The following is a 22,426-nucleotide window of genomic DNA, read 5'->3' on the forward strand; positions in this document are numbered from 1 at the left end:
GTTGCTCAGTTGTGTCCAACTCTGCCACACCATGGGTTGTAGCCCACTGGTCTCCTCTGCCCATGGAATTTTCCAGTGAGTGAGTGGAATAATGAGTGAGCGAGTAATGGAGTGAGTGGCCATTCCCTTCTCCAGGGGAATCTTCCTGATGTAGGGGTTGAATCCAGGTCTCTGGCATTGCAGGCAGATTCTTTACCGTGTGAGCCACCAGGGAAGCCCCATAGGGGTGCATACATCCTTTCAAATTATGGTTCTCTCCAGATATATGCCCAGGAGTGGGATTGCTGGGTCATATGGAAGCTGTGTTTTTAGTTTTTTTAAGGAAACTCCATACTGTTCTCCACAGTGGCAGTACCAATTTATATTCCTACCAACATTTGGGAGGGTTCCCTTCTCTTTAAACACATTTTTGATCCCCTTCTCTCTCTTCTCCCTCTGGAACCCCTATTATGTATAGTTGGCATGCTTTATATTATCCCATAGACCTTGCGTGTTGTTTTCATTTATTGTTTGTTTGTCTTTCTGTCTGCTATTTTGATTGGAATTCTAACTTTCAGAACACTTAGGCATTCTTCTGAGTCATTTAGTCTGCTATTCATTGCTTCTAGAGTGCTTTTTAATCTCAGAAATTGAATTGTCCATCTTTGATTGAGTCTTCTTTATACTTTCTAGTTTCTTGTTAAAATGACCTCAGATCAATTCTCTTCCCTAATTCAGTTAGAATTTTTACTAGTAATGTTTTAAATTCATTATCTGGTTGGCTGATTACCTCTGTTTCATTATTCAAGGGTTTTCTCTTGCTCTTTCAATTGAGAGGAATTCCTTTGCTTTTTCATTTTATTTAACTTTCTCTGTCTCTACTAGTTTAGGCGAAACTGTTACCTATTGTGTTCTTGAGGCAGTGAGTTGTGTGGGAGCATCCTCATGTATACCGAGTGCCCTCCCATTTGGTGGGAGAAGTGGATTTGGTGAGGATGCCAGTCACATCTTTCCTCAAGGTGTGCTGGCCGCCATCACCTTGGTAGGAGGTGTGGTGGTAATGGGGTAGCTGGAGGCTGATTAGGGTGTGAGATGGTACTTCCTTTCTGCTCAGTGACCATAGTCGCCATGTTGGGGCAGAGTCTGCTTCCAAGTTGCTAGAGCAAAAGTCTTGAGGGTCGAGCTCCAGCTGGGTCTGTTTCCTTTGTGTGTTCTTCCTTTTCCCCACTGGGGACTTTGCCCCAAGGCAGGGAGTGCTGAAGTAAACGAGGCTGGTGTACTTAAAGATGTCTGATGTGCTGCCTGCGTAGGCATCCATGGCTTCACTCAGACACAGCCCAAAGTCATACCTTTTCCCTTGCTGTGGTCATCCCAGATCTAGTGCTAGTTTATGGCATGGAATAGCAGGGGTTGGAGTGTTTGCTTGACTGGGACTGTGGAGTGTGGTGTGGTGGATGTGGAAAATCAAGCAGCTGCGTTGCTTTCAGAAGTCTGGGCTGCTTTACGGGTGCTGTTTGAGTACGCACCAACAGCGACCACCACTGCCCCACCTGGACCACACCCTGGACCCTGTGTTGCCTCTGTGTCCTTAGATCAAGCCTTTTCCTAGGTCCCGGCTATGCTAGATCCAGTGTCAAGCTGTAGCATGCAGTGAGTGAGGAATCTAGGAGCACAGTGGGGCAGCAGCTGCTACATCAGACCTCTTTCTGCTTTGTTTGAAAGCACTTGGCAGGCAAGCCAGCATCTACCTTACGAGTGGAGTTAAAGCTGCTTCAGCCACTCTTAACCCCAAATCTTCTCCAACAAGCCTAGGGGGCTTGCATCCTCCATGTAGAACCCCTGGGCTGGGACACCTGGACTGTGGCACAACCTTCTCATGTCCCAGGGTGAGTGTTCACCTGTACAATCTCCCTTTTGCTCTTAGTCTCCTCCCAAGGATACAGGTTCTGTTTTTTTGTTTGTTTGTTTGTTTGTTTTTTTTCCAGTCTTACCCAATTCATTCTTGTAGTCTTCATTGTATAGGAGTACTTCTGCCAGTTTCCAGTTCATTTTCCATGACAATTATTCCACAGGTAGTTGCATTTTTGATGTGTGTGTAGGGGGTGGTGAATTCCTTGCCTTCTTACTCTGCTTTTTTGATCCTCTTCTAGTACATCTATTCTTATGAGTCCAGCAATGCATCTGAGACTCAAACTGCAGTACTATGGTGGAGAGAATTTAAAGTCTCCCTCATATGAGCCTGCACTTGGCTGATTGAAACTTTATGTCCAGCAAGTTACATGATCTTGTAGTTGGACTAGGATCAGATCTCTAAAAAGTAGGCATGCAGAAAGATTTTCTTTACAATTTGTGTGAAGTCTCCAAATTATCTTAGAAGCAACCATAGGCCATTCAGACTAAGTAAAATAAATTCAAGCTAGGAGCATTCCAGTCACTCTATTTTTTTCAGATCAAGTTTAGCCAACTAGAGGGCCAGATTCTCCAAAACAAAACAAAATACATCATGCGAAATGACGTGGGTTAGAGGTTTCATATTTGAAAATAGAAATATGGATGTTAAGAAAAATGGCACAATTTTAGAAATTGTTTATTTTAATAAGCTTGAAATTTAAAATATAAATAATTGATAGCTTGAAGTTCTTTGAAAGGGTAGCATTAGTAAAGCTGTGTAATGGGGGGTATTAACTTTAGAGGCATCTTGAGAAAAATAGTGGATAGTGATAGAGAGTTTGTAGAATATTATAAAAGTTGCACATAAAAATAATGAAAACCTGAATGGGGAAAAGGTTATGGTGCTGTGAAAAAGTAAATAGATATGTGAGGCACTGTAGTAATAGAATAAACAGTACTTTGTGACTGACTGGATGTGTGCTATGTCAAAGGCTTTTGCTTCAGAGGCAACTTTGGTCATTGTGTCCTAATTGGGTTTACTAATTGCTTAGAACAGCATCAATCAGATGTGGAAATCTGCAATGATTAAAGCATCGGTCATTACCTCATAAACGTCTGTCACAAGAAAAATCTTTTATATTTAATGTCAGTTACTTGCAAGTGATAATTCCAATTTACTCTACAGCTAATCATTTAAAAAAATAAATGGATAAATTATATTTAAACTTTTCTGAACTTCTATTTTATTTGCATTGTCAAAGGTTTAAAAGTGATAAATCTTAAAATGTATTTTCATTTGTAAATTTTACAAATTCCAGTTAATTGTCTAGAAGAAATTCTGAATACACAGCAAAACAATAAGTCAATTGTGGCTGGACTTTGCAACACAATATAGCAAAACAGAGGTAAGTACTGAATTACAATGAGAATCGTGCTATCAATGTAAGTTATTTAAATTTAGATGCATATATACAATTAATAAATACAAAATCAAAGTTAGTAACTATGGCTTACTTTTCAGAAAAATTCTTAAATATCATGGGCTTCTTTTGAAGTTAGGGAGGATAATTAAAAACAATAATACAAAAATTATGATACACAGTTAGCATGGGTGACAAAGTTATCCTCATGGATGCATTTTTTCTTGTCAAGGTAATTGGTCCTTCTCTGAAGAAAATTGATATCTTATTTCTGCTGAAAATAAGATCTTGGCAGCAAGGAAATTGTCCTGAAGCCCTGAGCTCCAGTCTTATCAAGACATAAAGAAGAACTGGAAATGTATGGCACAATAACTCTCCTTACATTTTCTTATACAGAAGATAATTACAGAGACAATTTTAACATTTTGTGTTCATTCAAGCATGCTAAACTCAACATATTGTAATAACTGGAGATCTCTTAATCAAACCCAAACATCAAAATATGGGCTTAAATGGTTATGTGATTTTTAAATTTTAAATATATTTGTACATAAAAGTAAATGCTAATATATTAAAATCTCAGACCCTGGTAAATAAACGAGAGGAAACCACATAGCACATATGCACTAAGGAGCATTTAGTCACAATCAGCACTTAAAAAATACCTAACATTTATTGATTGCTTCTAATGTTCCCAATACTACTTCAATGAATCACATATTAGATCATGTACTGCCCCAATAATTCCTACAAAAGTGTATTATCTTTATGGATGTCATATTAATAAAGAAACTGAGACCCAGAAAGAATGAGGAATTTTCCAAAGTTGTATAGCTAGTAAAAAATAGAAACATAATTTAAGCCAAGATAGGTTTACTCTAGAGATTACACATGGAAACTTTATGCTATGCTGACCTCAGAACAATAAGTAATGTCAGATCAAGATGTAAAAATATTGCTTCTTCAGAAATAATGAGGGCTGCAGATTTACATTTCCCCCTGGCTGTATCTTTCAGAGAGAAACAAATGAGAAAAATAACTTTCAAGAATGAAATATTATACTAGCTCTTTTTATAAAGAGTATGTTATGAATATTTTATACTAATCATTCTCTGGAATATGGAAGAAAGAGACTAATAAAAGTGATATTTTTCACCTTAGTAGACTCCAGCAAGCTTAAAGAATATAGGTTTCCTTTATTTTTAGTTCTCATCTACTATGTGACTGTATATTATTTCTTTTTTTATTGCATTCAAGTTCTGTTATTGCCTTTAATAAAGACTTCCGTCTATAGCATGATGATAAGTTGATGGCATATATGCTGACAATTTCCATATGATGCCCTTGGGAGACACACCTCATAATTTCAGCATTCCTCCCTGCCAAGGCTGGCCTCTGCTCTAAATAATTCCTGACAATCTTTCCCAGTTGCATTGCTCCCATCTCAACCACACAAAATGCTCTAAATTGAATTTATATACACAGATAATTGGGCTTCCCAGGGCTCAATGATAAAGAATCTGCTTACCAATGTAGGAGACGCAGGAGACATGGGTTTGATCCCTGGGTTGGGAAGATGCCCTGGAGGAGAAAAGCCAACCCACTCCAGTACGCTTGCCTGAAAAATCCTATGGACAGAGGAGTCTGATGGGCCACAGTCTATAGAGTTGCAAAGAGTCAGACACCATTAAGTGACTGAGCATGCATACATATCAATAGTGAACTCTTTCCTCTTTCAGGAAAAACAATTTTAAAAATGTATAAACAAAGTAACACATTTGTTAAGGCAGTGTCTCCTAATGATCCCTTACCTCAAAATGTGATTTTGTAAATACAGGTTACCCATAACTTACAGTGGAATAGCTAATGTCTGTGAATATCCCAAAACTGATAGAGGACATCAAACTACACAATGCCAAAGCATTCCGAATTCCTGTCTGGTGAACAAAATAAAAACAATGTTACGTATATCATGCTTAATTGCTGAAAACCAAAGATAAATGGAAGCTGAAAGGCAGGCAGTAAAATACAGAATTTATATATTTGTATATTTATTTTTTAATGCTTTTTTTTTTGGTCTTTACTGAGTTTGTCATAACATTGCTTCTGTTTTCTGTTTTGGTTTTTTTTTGCCCACGAGGCACACGGGACCTGAGCTCCCTGACCAGGGATTAAACCCACATCCTCTGCATTGTAAAGTCGAGTCTTAACCACTGGACAAACAGGGAAGTCCAGAATTTACTTTTAAAGAAGGAATTAGTAGCTAATATCTAAAAAGAAAAAAGAAAGCATGGACGTATTGAAAGACAATTGTTTTACAAAACTCTATCCCCAGAGAAAAGATAATTATATGAGAATCATATGAAGATATACTTATATTCCATAGGTGAAATAAAGATAATTTAAGATAGGCAGAGAAAAATTGTCATTACCTTAGGTCTATGCTAAGGATATACTATAAGGTCCATTAGAAAATAATCCCAAATGGAACCTCTAAGATTCAGGATAAAGGGCAATGAAATAGGTAAATGCAGGTATAAATCTAAATGAATAGTTATAACATAAAACCATAATATTAGTGTCTATAGTTTAAAATTGCATAAGCTTGAACTACACTGTAAATGTTGCATTTAAATTAAAAGGAGGATATGGAGTTAAAAGGACCTAAGGCTATGGCCCAGAGAGTAAAGAATCTGCCTGCAAGGTAGACATGCAGGTTAAATCTCTGGGTCAGGAAGATCCACTGGAAATATTGCTTGGGAAAGCCTATGGACAGAGGAGACTGGGGAACTACAGTCCACATGATCACAAAAGAGTTGGATGTGCAGCAAAAACAACAAGAAGGCTATTAAAATGTCTAAGAAGAGGTAAAGGAATTATTTATCTTGGGCATTACTAGGTCAAGAATGCATGTTGAGTGGGAGGGGGGTTCATATTTGGAAAAGCATGTACACTCATGGTGGATTCATGTCAATGTATGGCAAAACCAATACAATATTGTAAAGTAAAATAAAGTAAAAATAAAAATTAAAAAATATATATAATAGAAAAATAAAATAAAATAAAACCTACTGAATTAAAAAAAAAAGAATGTGTGTTGAAATTTTTAGTTATTTAGGATAACTGCTAAAACAATAAAATATTATGTAGTTATGAAGCTAATGAAGGAATTAATCAGTGGAATGATAATAATTTAGTGGATAATTCTTTTTCCTTAATTTCTTTACTTGTTTATTCTTGTTTGGCTGTGCTAGGTCTTTCTTGCTGAGTGTAGGCTCTAGAGCTGAGGCCCATTAGCTGTGGCACACAGGCCTAGTTGTCCTGCATGTGGAATCTTCCCAGGCCAGGGACTAAACCAGTGTCCCCTCATTGGCAGGCAGATTCTTAACCACTGGACCGCCAAGAAAGTCCAAACAGCTTATTCTTAATTAACAGATAATACTCCACGAAATCACTGAGGTAGAAGATTTCATATCAGCATCATTCTTAGACAAAGATAATCAATCTGAGGGTTGCAGGAGTTAAAGCAAGAATTTCAGCCTTATCCTTTCTGGGTATTCAGGGGCCCATAAAGTATTGAGGGTGGCAATTGGAGTATGAGAATGAATAATTCTAATCTCAAAACTAGAAGTAATCTCAAATGCCTCCAAGTCAGAGTGTTCTTGTATTCTCCTTTTCCTATCAACTACTTTCACTTGCAGACTAATTTTATTTACTTCTGTCAATTGGTCATTTATTTAAAAACTACTTCAGCTCCCTTGACTTCTTCATAGTTTTTAACAGATTCATTTATCTCAGATGAATATATATAGTTTAGTAGCGCATAATGTAATTTTCTCAGCCTCTTTTTCTAGAAAAAGAACCATGTGGTTTTGTGTGAGGAAGCCACACTAAGGAACTTCATCTTTGTGTAATCTAACTCATTTATTTCAGTTTCAAAGAATGACCTAAAATAAATTTTCAAGGTACTTTTTGCTCTATTTCTCCCCCTTAACATGTATTTCTATAAGAACTAGTTTATTATCTTTGTGAGGAACTGATGGTAACTGATTCTTCAAATCATTTTAATAGCTGAGGCTCCAAATATACTTATTATCTTAATTTCTACTTTCAGTGAATTTTCTGCACTAGGATTTTGCAGTCCCTAGACATAATTCCTGTGATTGTCTTATTACTGACTACTCTATTTAGGTTGACTGCCTCATCATTGTTCTCTCAAGAGAAAATGAGTATAACTCACCCTAAGTTTGTTAAAAAGAATATGCTTCACTTCCAAAAGGCCATTATCTTGGGAAAGGGTAATTTATGTTGCATGTTGATAATAGTAATAAACATGGCAGACACTGCAGGTAAAAGCTGAAGGACTACAGACCTATATATACCTGGAGCAAGAGGTAGAGGAAGAGACATACACCAGATCATCTAAAGGCTCTGAGAACAAGCCTGGAAGTTAGGACATTTAAAAGCAGCCTATATGTGAGGGAATAAAAATCTGCACAGAGACTCAGGCAAGATGCAAGTTCAAAAAGGCCTGAGAACCCTGTTTGAGAAAAGCACGTTAGGAACTTGTTCGGAAACCAGTGATCTTTAACAGAGCTGCTCTCGTCTACTGATCTTGGACTTAAGCTGAAACATACAGCTCTTTAAGGATACCTAGCAATCCTTTAGAAATTTATTTTTCACAGCATTGGTGAAAGGTATATCTTCTGGATCACCTCCCACATGTGGGTGAGAGGGTCTTGAATGACAAATCCACTTTAATGTTCTTATCTCCTTAAGCCATTGATATTCCTTCCTCTATATTAAACCAAGGCAGGCCCAGCATTCAGGCTCACTCAGCATGGACTGTTTGTCGAATCTTTGTGTGTACACTCCAAACTAATATATTGTATGTCAATTATATATCAGTGTAAACAAGGCCTGTTGAAATTAATAAACTAAATCAGCAAAGTTACAGGATACAAATCAACACACAAAAATCAACTGCATTTCTATACACTAAAAATGAGCTAGCGAATTATGAAAAAAATTAAACAATCCCATTTATACTAGCATCAAAAAATAATAAGACACTTAGTGATAAACTTAACCAAGGAGGTGAAAAACTTGTACACTGACAACAAATCATTAATGGAAGAAATTAAGGAAGACACAAATGAATGAAAAGACAATCTATGTTTATGGATTGGAAGATTTAATATTGTGGAAATGTCCAAATATTGGGCTTCCCAGGTGGTGCTAATGGTAAAAAACCCACCTGCCAATGCAGGGGACATAAGAGACATGGGTTCAATCTCTGGGTCGTGAAGATACCCTGGAGAGAAGGGCATGGCAGCCCACTCGGGTATTCTTACCTGAAGAATCTCCATGGACAGAGGAGCCTGGCAGGCTTTAAGCCATATAGGGTCACAAAGAGTTGAACACTGCTGAAGCAACTTAGCATGCACACACAGATGTCCATATTATTCACAGTGATCTGCAGATACAATGCAATTTCTATCAAAATCCGAATGGCCTTTCTTTTTAACAAAAAAATAAATCAACCCAATACTAAAATATGCATAGAACAGCAAGAGATCCTGAATAATCTAAGCAATTTTGAGCAAGAAGAACCAAGTTGAAGGTATCACACTCTTTGATTTCAAAACATATTACAAGGCTACAGTAGTCAAAATAATATGATACTGGCATATGCAACAGCACAGATAAGCCTGGAAGACACGATAAGAGAAGGAACCCAGACAGAAGGACAAATACACACGATTCCACTTACATGAGGTAATGAAAAGAGTCAGATTCATAGAAACAGAGAACAGAATAGTGGTTACCAGGGACTGAGAGTGGAGGAAATGGGGAGCTGCTGCTCAATCAGTATAAAATTTTAGTTTTGCGATACAAATAAGTTCTAGAAGTCTATTGTAGAGCATTGTCACTATACTTTAAAATTTTTTAAGAGGGTGGATATCATGTCATGTTCTTATCACAATAAAAATAAATAAAAATGTTCAGAGTGGTTAAAAAAAAGACAAGTGACTACACCCTATACTGTGATAAACTGAATTTCTATCAGTATAGTTCTATATGCTTAGAATGTATGGAGAAGAGAGGAAAAATCACATGCATACTACCGAAATTCTGACTCCAAAATAGTGTCCACTTTGACAATATCTATTTCTGTCAACCCTTCAGAAAAAATGACTTCAGAAAACAGATTCTATCAGTTCTTTTTACTTCTGTTCAGTGACACTCCCATAACCATGTCTAAACCATTGCAGATTTTTTTTTGTATTATCTCTTCAATGAATGAATGCATGCATGAATGTACAAGTGGAACCTGGAGAAGAATAGCATTCTAAAATTGAATAACTTTTAAGATCTTGGGAAGTGGGAAGAAGAGAGGAGTAAGATAGAGAGAGGGGATTAAGTGATACAAATTACTATGTATAAAATAAATAGACTACAAGGATATATAGTACAGTCCAGGCAGTATAGCTGATGTTTTATAATAATTATAAGTGAAATCTAACCTTTAAAAATTGTGAATCACTATGCCATATACATGAAACATATAATATTGTAAATCAACTATACATCAATGAACAAATAAATGGAAAAGATGTATTTTTATAAAAGAGGAAGAAAAGAATCAACTATGAACAGGTTCAACACCATTGTGAGAGTTGTTGTTGTTACGGTTAAAACAGTTGTGTCCGACTCTACAAACTCGTGAAATGCAGCACGCCAGGCTTCTCTGTCCTTCACCATCTCCCAGAAGTTGTTCACATTCATGTCCATTGAGTTGGTGATGCCATCCAATCATTTCATTCTCTGTCGCCCTGTTCTCCTCTTGCCTTCAATCTTTCCCAGTATCTTTTCTAATGAGTTGGCTCTTCGCATCTTGTGGCCAGTGTTGGAGCTTCTGCTTCAGCATCACTCCTTCCAATGAATAGTCAGGACTGAGTTCCCATAGGATCGACTACTATGTAGGAAAGGAAAACTGAATTGAATAGATTTATTTAAAAGTGATTATAATCTTTCCAACTTATCCACTGAGTGGGATAATCTAATGAGGAAAAAGTACAGAGTATCTAGAAAAGTGGCAGCACAAAGCTAAATGATATGACAACAGAGTGGCAAGCTACTTAGCATTCAAATCTAATTTTTTTAATCTTTTTACTTGGTATTGGAGTATAACCAATTAACAATGCTGTGACAGTTTCAGGTAAACAGCCAAGGGACTCAGTCATACACATACATGTATCCATTCTCCCCCAAACTCCCTCCCATCCAGGCTGCCACATAACATTGAGCAGAGTTCCCTGTGCTATAGAGTAGGTCCTTGTTGGCTATCCGCTGGAGCTTGAGATGAACAAATCTAATTTTAATTGATCCAAATTGGGGGGACATTCTCTTCCTTTCCTTCTTCAACCTGCTGAACAAGAGATGTCAAACGTCAGTTGTTTCGAGTGTCTGATTCTGTGAAGTGTTATATTTATAAACTTGAATAATATTCACAATCCCTAGAAGATTCATTCTCATCATCTGAAAAAATGTAAAACTAAAATGAACAGAAATATGTCCTGAGAACAGTTCAATGTATATAAAAGTATTAACATATACCACCTAGCAACTAATAATAATAATTAGAAAAAAAAACACGTATGTTGGGGCTCACAGGACAGAGGGTGATATTTAGAGTAAGCTTGGAAATTAAATTTTAACTAAAGAACCTGCACCCTGATATGGCACAGCGCCGAAATTTTCAGAAATGGTAAAAACGTGGTCATTATCAATCAACCTGTCTTCTTTGTTCACACCGTTATGCGTCAGTTGAATACGCTCTATCAGTTTGATAGTTTATACGTGTGTGGCTGAAACATCACACTGAACAGTACAGAATATTTCCAACCACAGACTTGTTGCTGCTCGAAACAACAGTTAACACTTACACTAGTCTTGATGTGGCCATACAGTTCCAGGGAAGAGTTGGAAGGGCATGGAAAACATAAAAAACGGCATGGTTGATTAAAAGAACAAGCAGCAGCTGCAAAATATTTTAGGAGTCAAAGCAGTGTACCTGGTCAAGAAATAGAAGGTGAAGTTTAAGGAGGAGAGAAAGAGACCAAAAGTGAGGGGCATAACCCTGGATGTGCGTGATCACTGTCACTTTAACATCATTGTTTGTGTTGTCATCATTCAGGCAGGCAAGTGTGATCACAGGAAATCACACTAGATTCAGAATCATGACAGCCTTTACCCTCTAAAAGAGGAGGGTGCAAGAATAAATACCCAAACAAAGGAAAAAGTAAATAAGTAAAGATGATGATCATAAAGCATTGACTGGCCTGTGGATTCTCTAGCCACATTTTACATGAGATCTATTTTAACCTAAAAATTCATTTTAATATAAAAAATGCATAGAGGTAGCATATACTGTAGATGGAAATACTGGAAAATAAAGACACATCAGGAACACCTAAATTGCCATGAGGAAGGGTCTCAATAATGCCAAACAAAAGTTATTCTGGTTGCTATTAAATACAATTTTTAAAAAATATTTACCTTATACACATCTGTGTCTTTTTTGGACTTTTGGACTCAGAGGGAGAGGGAGAGGGTGGGATGATTTGGGAGAATGGCATTGTAACATGTATACTATCATGTAAGAATCGAATCGCCAGTCTATGTCCGATGCAGGATACAGCATGCTTGGGGCTGGTGCATGGTGATGACCCAGAGAGATGTTATGGAGAGGGAGGTGGGAGGGGGGTTCATGTTTGGGAATGCATGTACACCCGTGGTGGATTCATGTCAATGTATGGCAAAACCAATACAGTATTGTAAAGTAAAATAAAGTTAAAAAATATATATATATATATTTACCTTAGTAAAAATCTTTATTGTCTATCTCAAGTTCCTCAGCACCACTGAAAAGTGATTGAGCTCAGTGGAAAGTTTTCAGAATAGCCAACTCACACTGGAAGAAAAGAAAGCTATCATATGACAAAAATTATTCCTGAGATAAAAGATGAATCACACACCCATGGTTTTGCAGATTAAGAGAATCAACCTATTCTTAGAAATCAGTTGCAAGACTGTGTAGTTAAATGTCAGTTTTAGCAAGAACACAATTTAAAATTTAAAGCTTATTTTACAAATAGAAGTCAAATTTATAAATTAAAAATATGTTATTCTAATCCAGAATGACATGAGACACAGCCAACATGAATCACACATAACATCCAACAGAGTCAGAAAATAAAGACAAATCAAACAAGTAGTGATTGTTCTTTTATAGACAGTGCTTTCTCATCATTTCTTTATAGAAATTATAATGTGTAAGGTCGATGATATCATATGTATGTAAAGCCTGTGAAGAGAAATGAATTTTAAGATTAATACTTTTTATTAATAAGCATTACATATGAATACATATATGAATTAGTTCCCAGTGAGGTCATTTGAAAATCAAGCATAATAATATTTGTTCAGCAAAATGTAGAATGGGAAATCTATAATTAGCTTAGTTCAGGCCCTGGAGCCAAACAGGTAAAAATGTTTTACTTTACAAAGATATGGATTTTGGCATTGTGGATAAGGGATAAGACACTTGTATCTCTGATGTCAGTATATCAAATAAAGTATTCTCAATTCTTTCTTTGCCAAACATGTTTTAAATACACCACCCCCCCACCATTCCTGAACCCTTCTATACATGGTTCCATATTGATAATTTATCTTAGTGATATTACCCACGTGTCACAATAAAGAAGCTGACATACAGATTAGACAAGATAGGTTTAATGAATCTCTTCACAAAATAACTGTGTTAGCAAGTCATACTTCTGACTGGGTACAAGAAATATCTCTCCCAAAACACTGTGGTCCTTTGTCCTTGGGAGACCTGCTTTCTTCCACCCTGTGTCAGTCACTACCATTTTTGTCCCCTTCCACTTTCCCCTCTGCTCCTAACTCAGGTGCTGATTCCCACAAAATATATGTTAGTTTTCAAGCCAACCAGCTTCTGGTCCGATTCAGCCAATGGGAGCAAGTGGCTTGACATTTGAAAGGTGGGAAGTGGTGAGAAGCCTGGTATTCTTGCATCTCTCTCTCTGCTTCAGGCTACATCTTCCACCATGGCTACATCTCCCACTATGGTTACACCAAATGGGTTTAACTCCTGCCAAACAGCAACTGCCTCTGCTTCCCAGCCTCCACCAGACACCATCCCACCAACTGGAACTGTGGTCCTGGTTCCCACTAAGTGGCTTTGGAGGCCCACCTGCTCCCTCATCTCCTCCAGCCCTGGGAATGGTCCCCACTTTCTGTTTTGCTCATCTCTGGGCTGTCTTCTTTCTCCCTGTTTGTCTTTTCAGATCTATAACTGTTTTGGAAATATTTTCCTATATTAAATTCCCTCCATTTAATGATCTGGCCTGGGCTTAGTGTACCTGACTGGACCCTTACCAGTGCTGCTCCCTTCTTCAAATAAGATCCAAACTAATCAACACATCCTTGCTTGCCTGACTAGTCCTGTAGTTTCATTTCCTATCCCTCTTCTCTTCATTCACTCAGCTCTAGTCACAACGCCTTCTTGCTGTTACTCAAACAAAGCATGCCATCTTGCATCTGAAAGCCTTTGCGCTGTTTTCATGGCTCCTACCAAAAATGTTTTGGAGGCTTGTTCCTTCATTTCATTTATACTTTGTGCAGGTTTTATTCCTGGAAAATCCTCATGGAGCCCTGTACCTATAGTTGTCCTCACCTGGGCAGTGAACTTGCACCGATTTATTTTCCAATCATGATCATCCCCTCAAATCAGATATCCTGTGTCCCACACTTTCTGTTTGAGCTCTGTATTTTAAATATATGTATTTATGTATTTATTTGGCTGTATCAGGTTTTATTTGCAGCACAAGTCATCTTTGTTGTATCATGCAGGGTCTTTGATCGCGGTGCACCAGCTCTCTAGTTGTGACACACATGCTCCAGAGTGTGCAGACTCAGGAACGCCATGCATGTAGGACCTTTGCTCCCTGACCAGAAGTTGAACCCAGCTGCCTGCAAGACCCTCAGGGAAGTCTGGTTGAGCTCTATATTTGACGAGACAGTATTCTTATATAGTTGGAGAAGGGGATGGCAACCCACTCCAGTATTCTTGCCTGGAAAATCCCAGGGACAGAGGAGCCTGACAAGCTACAGTCCATGGGATCACAAAGAGTCCAACACGACTGAGCGACTGAGCACATTCTTATATAGTATCTATATTTGTTTGCTATTACTATAGCAACGAATCACTACAATCTTAGTAAGTAAATGAAAACAACAGAAATTTATTCTCTTGTAGTTTTGGAGGCTAGAAATCTAAATGAGGGCCAATATTAAGATTTCCTCAGGACTGGTTTCACCTGCAAGCTTCAAGCCTCATCCTTGTCTCACCCAGCTTTCGTGGCTGCCAGCATGTCTTGAATCGTGGCCACATCACTCCAGTCTCTGTTTCTGCAGCATCACTTTCCCCCCCATCACTGATCGCCTGTCAAGGCACACTCTACTTCCATCCTGAAAGGACACTTGTGATTACATTTAGGACACGCCTGGATAATCAAGAATAATCTTCCTATCTCAGGACTCTTAATTTGCAAGCTTAGATGTGTGGGTACATGGACATTAGCATTATCAGTTGGGCATACATTATCACAAGTAACAGAATTAGCTTCAAAATCATGACTGCTCTTTTATTTGGAAGAGGAAGGAAGGAGGAAAAAGAGACAGAAAAAAAATGCGAAATAATATGAGGCTGGAAAAGTCTTTAATGAAAGTTAGGATTACATGAGGATGGAGAAATCATTAATACAAGTCATAATATGATGATATAAATGTTACAATCATATTCTAAATTATATATTTATTCCCGAGAGATTTCGTTTCAACTGAATGTATTGGGTAGCATATTTTTTAGAAGAAACTACTGGGAAAGAAAATGCATTATCAGGAAAAGCTCCCAAATACCTGGCATACTTTCCACTTCTATAAAAATAAAAATTTTTTGAAAACTTGAATTATTCCCCTTTAGGGAAATAATTGTAATTGGACAAGAAAGTTATAAGAACAGATATATAGATATTCACGTTAATTAAAGCAGAAAACTAGACTATGCAACCATGATAAAAATAATTCCTAAAATAATAAGTGAATGAGACAGGTATGAGTTACAGAACATGTGGAAGGAAACAATCCATTCCTAGCAACCAGATATAAAACCTCTGTATTTAAATGGAAGTTTTAGGAAGATTATAGAAAGCTAAGAATTTAAAGCAATAAGATTTTAAAATCCATGTTTGTCATGAGACAAAACCTTAAGAGATGAATAAGAAAATCAACAGACAATAAAAAGGGTTAAAGATAGCACCAGTTCAGGGATTGTGTTAAGTACAAGATACAGTCACACTACTTCTTTTCTCTCTCTGTCTTAGTAGATTTATTTAGAGAGAAACACATTCCACAGACAGAGAGTAGCCATCTCACATGGCAAGAGGTCCCCAAATATGTGGTGATTAGTTTTTATGGACTAGGTAATTTCAGGGCTTCCCTGATAGCTCAGCGGATAAAGAATCTGCCTGCAAAGCAATAAACCTGGGTAGGTCAGGAAGACCCCCTGGAGGAGGAAATAGCAACCCATTCCAGTTTTTTTGCCTGAAAAAATCCCATGGACAGGGGGACCTGGTGGGCTACCGTCCAAATGGTCATAAAGAGTCAGGCACAGCTGAATTACCAGCACACAGAATGAATAGGTGAATTTTTCCAACATTTTGGGGAAAGGGCAGGGATTTCCAGGAATTGGTCCCGTGCCCACTTTGTTTCCTTTTATGGTTAGCTTCAGAATTGTCATTGTGCCTGTGGGTATGCCCTTTAGCTTATGCTAATGAATTATAATGAGCATATAAGAGGCTCAAGGTCTACTGAAAGTTAAATCTTCCACCATCTTGGACCTAGTTGGTTCTAACTACATTTTTTTTCCAGTAATAGAACTAGATATAGATGTTAAATCCCTACTATATGTATGTTTTATTTTTGGTTGAAAATACACACACACACCCACATGCATGTATCTTTCTGGGGACAGCCTCATTCAGTGATCAAATTGCCTTACTAAGAAGGAAAGTAGAGTCTTTCTTTCATTTCTTTCATAAATTTTTGAGGAAGCCATACTAAAATTCAAAAGCAACTAGATGCCCAAGAATGATATGGGTCATGGTGATCCATTAAACACCTTAACTATTAGCCACTTTGAGTGGCTTTATATGAAAACAATCACAACTGTCAGAATATTAATAATCTCAAAAACTGAGGGCCTGGTACAGAGTACAGTTGTGTTGCTGGAATTGGTTGAGTAAAGTGAAATAGAAACACTATTGCTTAGAAAAGTGCTGATAGCAGTGAGGTATCATGGGTAACTCCAAGAAGGGGTCAAGCATCTGATGTAAGTAATCTACCAGGAGTAGGTAGGGAGGAATGCCCAGTGCTGTGTGGTCTCCTCTACTAGGAAACAATGGAGTCAACTTTAAGAGTCAAAAGTCTGGTACGTAGTAGAAGCCTATGCAGTCAGAAGCAGGGTCCTATACTTGGTGCTAATCTGTGATAACACTGCACCAAAACCCAACTGAAATCCATGAAGATGGTGAAAATGAAGTCATCATTTCTGGAAATAGGACTGTCAAAGTAAGGCTGCCAAAGGAACTCTATGATGCCAAATATAAAACCTTGCCCACCTTAGGAAAAAAAAATCAGTGGAAATTAATATCAATTTTTGTGTGAAATCTGAACATCACATATAATAATGTAGATGAATCACACAAACATTACACTGGAAAAAAAATGCTTTATACAAAACATAACAAAACAGAACTTGAAATAATTCCTGAAAAAGAATATACAAAATATACTAGAGAAATATCAGAATAGTGGTTGACTTTAAAGATAAATAAATTAAAGTATTTATTTAAAGAGTGGATAGGGATCTATTGGAATGAACTTGAGGGAATCTTCTGGGAAAGAGTAATAATCTTCATCTTTTTAGGAAATAATTTAATTTATTTGTTTATTTTTGGCTGCACTGAGTCTTTGTTGCTATGAGCAGACTTTCTCTAGTAGCGAGCAGGGGCTACTTTCTAGTTGTGGTGCAAGGCTTCTCATTGCGGTGGCCTCTCTTGTTGTGGAGCACAGGCTCTAGGGCAAGTGGGCTCAGTAGTTGTGGTACATGGGCTTAGTTGCCCTATGGCATGTGGAATCTTCCCTGACCAGCAATCGAACCTGTGTCCCTTACATTGGTAGGATTCTTAACCCCTGGACCACCCGTGAAGACCAATACTCTGCATCTTGATCACAATTTGCAGCAGACTGTATGATAAACTTATTGAATAATAACACTAAAATCTGGGCATTTATTGTATGCAAATTATAATTCAAAAGAACAAGAGAATTGTAAACAAATATTGAACGCTAGTGAGTGATATACATGCTATAGTACTCAGGAGGGAAGTGTGCTGATATCTGGAAATTATTTTGAAATGTATAAAAAATAAGGTGCATCAAGATAGATAAAAACATAGGAGACAGATATGTAATGGAGCAAACATACTCAAATGTTAATGGTACAATCTGGGTGACGAATATATCTATGCTTGCTATAAAATTCTATCACCAGTTCTGTTATTAAATTTTCACAATGTCACAATGATATGAATGGCAGTGCTTAACTTTATTCTGTGGTTCAACAGCTTTTCAGGTTCTTCTTCAAAGGATAATGTTAATATATACTTCAGGGATATTTGGGGGAAATGCCTATAAATTATGTATGATATTTGCCTGTTGATACTAATAATTCAGTTATATTATTCACTGACTTCTAAACAAGATGAGTTGTAACATGGCATGTCAAGGCTTCAGATATTGCCCTTCAACAGTAGGTAATAAAACCATGTATTGTAGCACATGGGCTGCACTGTTGTAAGTAATTATATACCTTTAAGGGAATCAAGTGGAAAACATAGGCAGAACACTCTCTGACATAAATCACAGAAAGATATTTTTGATCCACCTCCTAGAATAATAAAAATAAAAACAAAAATAAGCAAATGGGACCTAATTAACTTAAAAGCTTTTACAAAGCAAAGAAAGCCATAAAGAAGGTGAAAGACAACCCACGGAATGGGAGAAAATATTTGCAATGAAGTGACCCACAAGGGATTTATCTCCAAAACGTACAAACAGCTCATGCACCTCAATATCAAAAGAACAAACAACCCAATCAAAAAATGGGTGAAAGATTTAAACAGATCTGCCAAAAAAAAACCACATGAAAAGATGCTCAACATGATGAATTATCACTGTTATTCAATTCAATTGTGTCCAACTCTTTTCAAACCCATAGACTGTAGTGCGCCAGGCTTCTCTGTTCTTCACTATCTCCTGGAGTTTGCTCAAACTTATGTGCATTGAGTGGATGATACCATCCAACCATCTCATCCTCTGTAGCCCCCACTCCACTCCGCCTGCCCTCAACCTTTCTCAGCACTAATTATTAGAGAAATGCAAATCAAAACACCAATGAGCTATTACTTCACACCAATCAGAATAACCATCACTAAAAATTTTACAAACAATAAGTGCTGGAGAGGGTGTGGAGAAAAGGAAACCCTTCTATACTGTTGCTGGGAAGGTAAAATGGTACTATGGATAGCAGTCTGGAGGTTCCTTAAAAAACTAAACATAGAACTACTACCTGCTCCTACAGTCTCACTCCTTGCCATATATCAGAGAAAACCATAACTCAAAAAGGAAACTTTAAAAAAAATGCTCATGAAACCATACCAGAGTAAAAAGCTAATAAACTCTGAAAAGTTGCTCTGATCTGCTTTTTTGCTTAGAATGACCACCTAGGAAAGAAATTTTTTGCTTAAAATGACCATCTAGGAAGGGAAATTTTTTTGCTTAGAATGACCATCTAGGAAGGGAAATATTTAAAGAATAAAAGCATACTAAAGTAAGTATGGAGGAGTGGAAGAAACTGACAAAAGGAGTTTTGACTTATTGAGGTATGCGGAAGTCACTGTGGCTTATGCATAAGTTAACCTGAATCTTATACTACAGTGAAGGTGTTAGTTGTTCAGACATGTCTAACTCTTTGTGACCCCATGAACTGCAGCCTTCCAGGCTCCTCTGTCCATGGAACTATCCAAGCATGAATACTAGAATGGGTTGCCATTTCCTTGTCCAGGAGATCTTCCAGACCCAGGGATTGAACCCAGGTCTCCCACATTGCAGGCAGATTCTTTGCCATCTGACCCACCAGGGAAACTAACACCCTATTTGTGGCCTATCAAACATACACTGTACATCTGCTTTAATTATTAAAGAAAAGGACACACTGATCATAGCTAAAGAATGTCCATGTTAAAAATAAAGATTAAATGCTCCCTTCTGGGGATGCCAATGCTGATCCTCCTTTGATGATAAGACTCTCTTCCTGGGTGCCACAGCCACACTGACCCTCTGCATACATGCTGATTTTTTTCTTTTTTTGTGAATCCCTGAAGGAATGTTGGGCTTCCCTGGTGGCTCAGAGGGTATAGGGTCTGCCTGCAATGCCGGAGACCCTGGGTCGAGAAGATCCCCTGGAGAAGAAAATGGCAACCCACTCTGGTACTCTTGCCTGGAAAAGCCCATGGACGGAGAAGCCTGGTATGCTACAGTCCATGGGGTTGCAAGGAGTCGGACACAACTGAGCAACTTCGCTTTCACTTTGAGGGAATCCCTGACTTGCTTGTCCTTTGTTCTAACAAGATATGAAACAATGCTGAAAATCCTGCTTCTCCAGAGAAGTTATTGGAGAATCCGCCTTCCAGACTATAGTCCTCAGTTTGACTCAAATAAAGCTCCTTTCTGCTCTTATTAGAGATTGTTTATTGGTTATTTTCATCAATGGAAATGCTTGGATTAAGAACAAATACAGCACAGTTGGACCTCTGCACCCATGGGTTTTGCATCTTTCAATCCAACTAATCATAAATCAAAAATATTTTTAAAAAGCTAGAAATTTCTGAAAAGCAAATCTTGAATTTGCCACACCCAGGCAACTATCTACATAGTACTTACATTGTATTGACAATAACTTACATAGCATTTACATTGTATTAGGTATAAATAACCTAGAGATGACTTATATGTACATCTGTTATATGTAAATAATACACCAAGGTTATTTTTTGTACATAAGCCATACATTTATATGGAGAAGGCAATGGCAACCCACTCCGGTACTCTTGCCTGGAAAATTCCATGGAGAGAGAAGCTTGGTAGGCTGCATTCCATGGGGTCGCTAAGAGTCAGGCACAACTGAGTGACTTCGCTTTCACTTTTCACTTTCATGCATTGGAGAAGGAAATGGCAACCCATTCCAGTATTCTTGCCTGGAGAATCCCAGGGACAGAGGAGCCTAGTGGGCTGCCGTCTATGGGGTCGCACAGAGGTGGACACAACTGAAGTGACTTAGCAGCTATACAAATATTGTAAAATATATGCAAATATTTTATATAAGGACCTGGACACGTCTACACAGTTTGGCACCCACCAAGGGTCCTGGAAGCAATCTCCTGTAAATATCAGGGGACGATTATATCTAATTCTGTCATTATAATGCTGCTTCTGCTCTAGTGAAATAAGAACTTTGGTAAAGCATAGCTTTTGCTCTTTGCATATAATTTTAGACCAAATCTTATTAAATAAACATAAAAGGAGCTTATTGTGTCTGTATGTGTTAAAGGTATAGAAGGTTTTAAGACTAAGAGAAGATAAACCACAGCTTGTCATCACTATTGTTTTAATAATTCTAAAGGCTTTGATACAATTAAAAGGAAATAAATACTGATCATTTATTTTTGATTTTTTAAAAATACTATGCAACAGAACAACTTAAAGGAATGAACATTTCACAATTGAGACTTTAAAGCAAAGTCCTTTTAAACCACACCTGTGGGTCTAATTAGCTATCTCAGAGTCACCATGTTACAAAATAAATTGGACTTTGGGGCAGTAATCAAGCTGAAAACTAATTTTGAAAAAATTATGGAACAATTCTATTTCTTGGGCAGTTACACTAATCTCTACATCTGGTTCTGTGTTCTATCACTTAACAATATATTTTGACAATTTTATAGACAAAAAAAGCAATACATATATCAGTGACAATCGTGTAAATTTACATAAAACAACTGTTTAATGTCCAACACAATCTAACCTTGTCTCATTAACTTTATTTCATGGCATAATTCAGAAAATACTTAAGGCAATGTCTCCTAAAGTTCATTGGCATATATATTCTAAGTATTATCATGGTGTTATTCCATGAAAAGTCATCTAAATCAAAGTATATCCACTCAACAAAATTATAGTACATTTATAAAATAGTATTGCAGTATATTTTGAGAATATCCCGTTTTTACTAGAGGTGTCTATTTACATATTTTCTCTATAGACCAAGAAAGTGATCACTGATGATTCTATCAAGGTGTAGAATTAGATAAGAGTAATGCTCATCTTTTCTGTGAATTTACAGAATAAATAGGGTGATTCTATTTTTTATTTCTTATTGGAGTATAATTGCTTTGCAACTACAGGTCACCATAGAGCACTGAGTAGAGTTCCCTGTGCTAGACAGTAGGTTCTCACTAGTTATCTGTTTTGTATATGGCAGTGTATAGAGGTCAATCCCAATCTCCCGATCCATCCCACTCCCCCTTTCCACCCATCTTGGGGTCCACAGATTTGTTCTCTACATCTGTGTCTCTAGGTTTGATAACAGGTTTTGCAAGTAGGTTCATCTGGATCATTTTTCTAGATTCCACATATATGTATCAAAAAATAAGGTGATTCTTACAAATGTAAGTCTGTTTAGTTCCACAGCTTTCACTTAGATAAACTTCTCCTGATTTGTAAGATAGACAGTTTTGTCTTAATATAGGTGTAGGAAGAGAAAACCTAAAACAGAAGAAATGGCATAGTCTTCGTGAAATTCTATAACAAGTAAATATGAGAGAGGAGATATATAAAACTTTCTTTTCATATATAAACACTTAAAA

The 22,426-nt window shown here is 37.3% G+C and overlaps 1 protein-coding gene across 7 annotated transcripts in view; it reads right to left on the reverse strand.

Moving 5' to 3' along the window:
• Window positions 1-2,550: 2,550 nt before the first annotated feature.
• LOC105613002 (killer cell lectin-like receptor subfamily E member 1) overlaps window positions 2,551-22,426 on the reverse strand; it is a 28,874-nt gene continuing 8,998 nt past the window's right edge. For 2 of the 7 annotated variants that reach the window (XR_009600000.1, XM_012175400.4), the window contains exon 7: window positions 15,083-22,325. Coding sequence is in view for 1 of the 7 variants with exons in the window: in XM_012175400.4 (XP_012030790.3) it covers window positions 22,202-22,325 (124 nt within the window). In the remaining 6 variants the exon portion in view is untranslated. Of the gene's footprint in view, window positions 12,268-15,082; window positions 22,326-22,426 lie in introns of those variants that run through there. The other 5 variants (XR_006059437.2, XR_009599998.1, XR_006059432.2 and 2 more) reach the window with 5 other exon arrangements.

The sequence above is a fragment of the Ovis aries genome, chromosome 3 (genome assembly GCF_016772045.2).
Source record: "Ovis aries strain OAR_USU_Benz2616 breed Rambouillet chromosome 3, ARS-UI_Ramb_v3.0, whole genome shotgun sequence".
Taxonomy (NCBI): domain Eukaryota; kingdom Metazoa; phylum Chordata; class Mammalia; order Artiodactyla; family Bovidae; genus Ovis; species Ovis aries.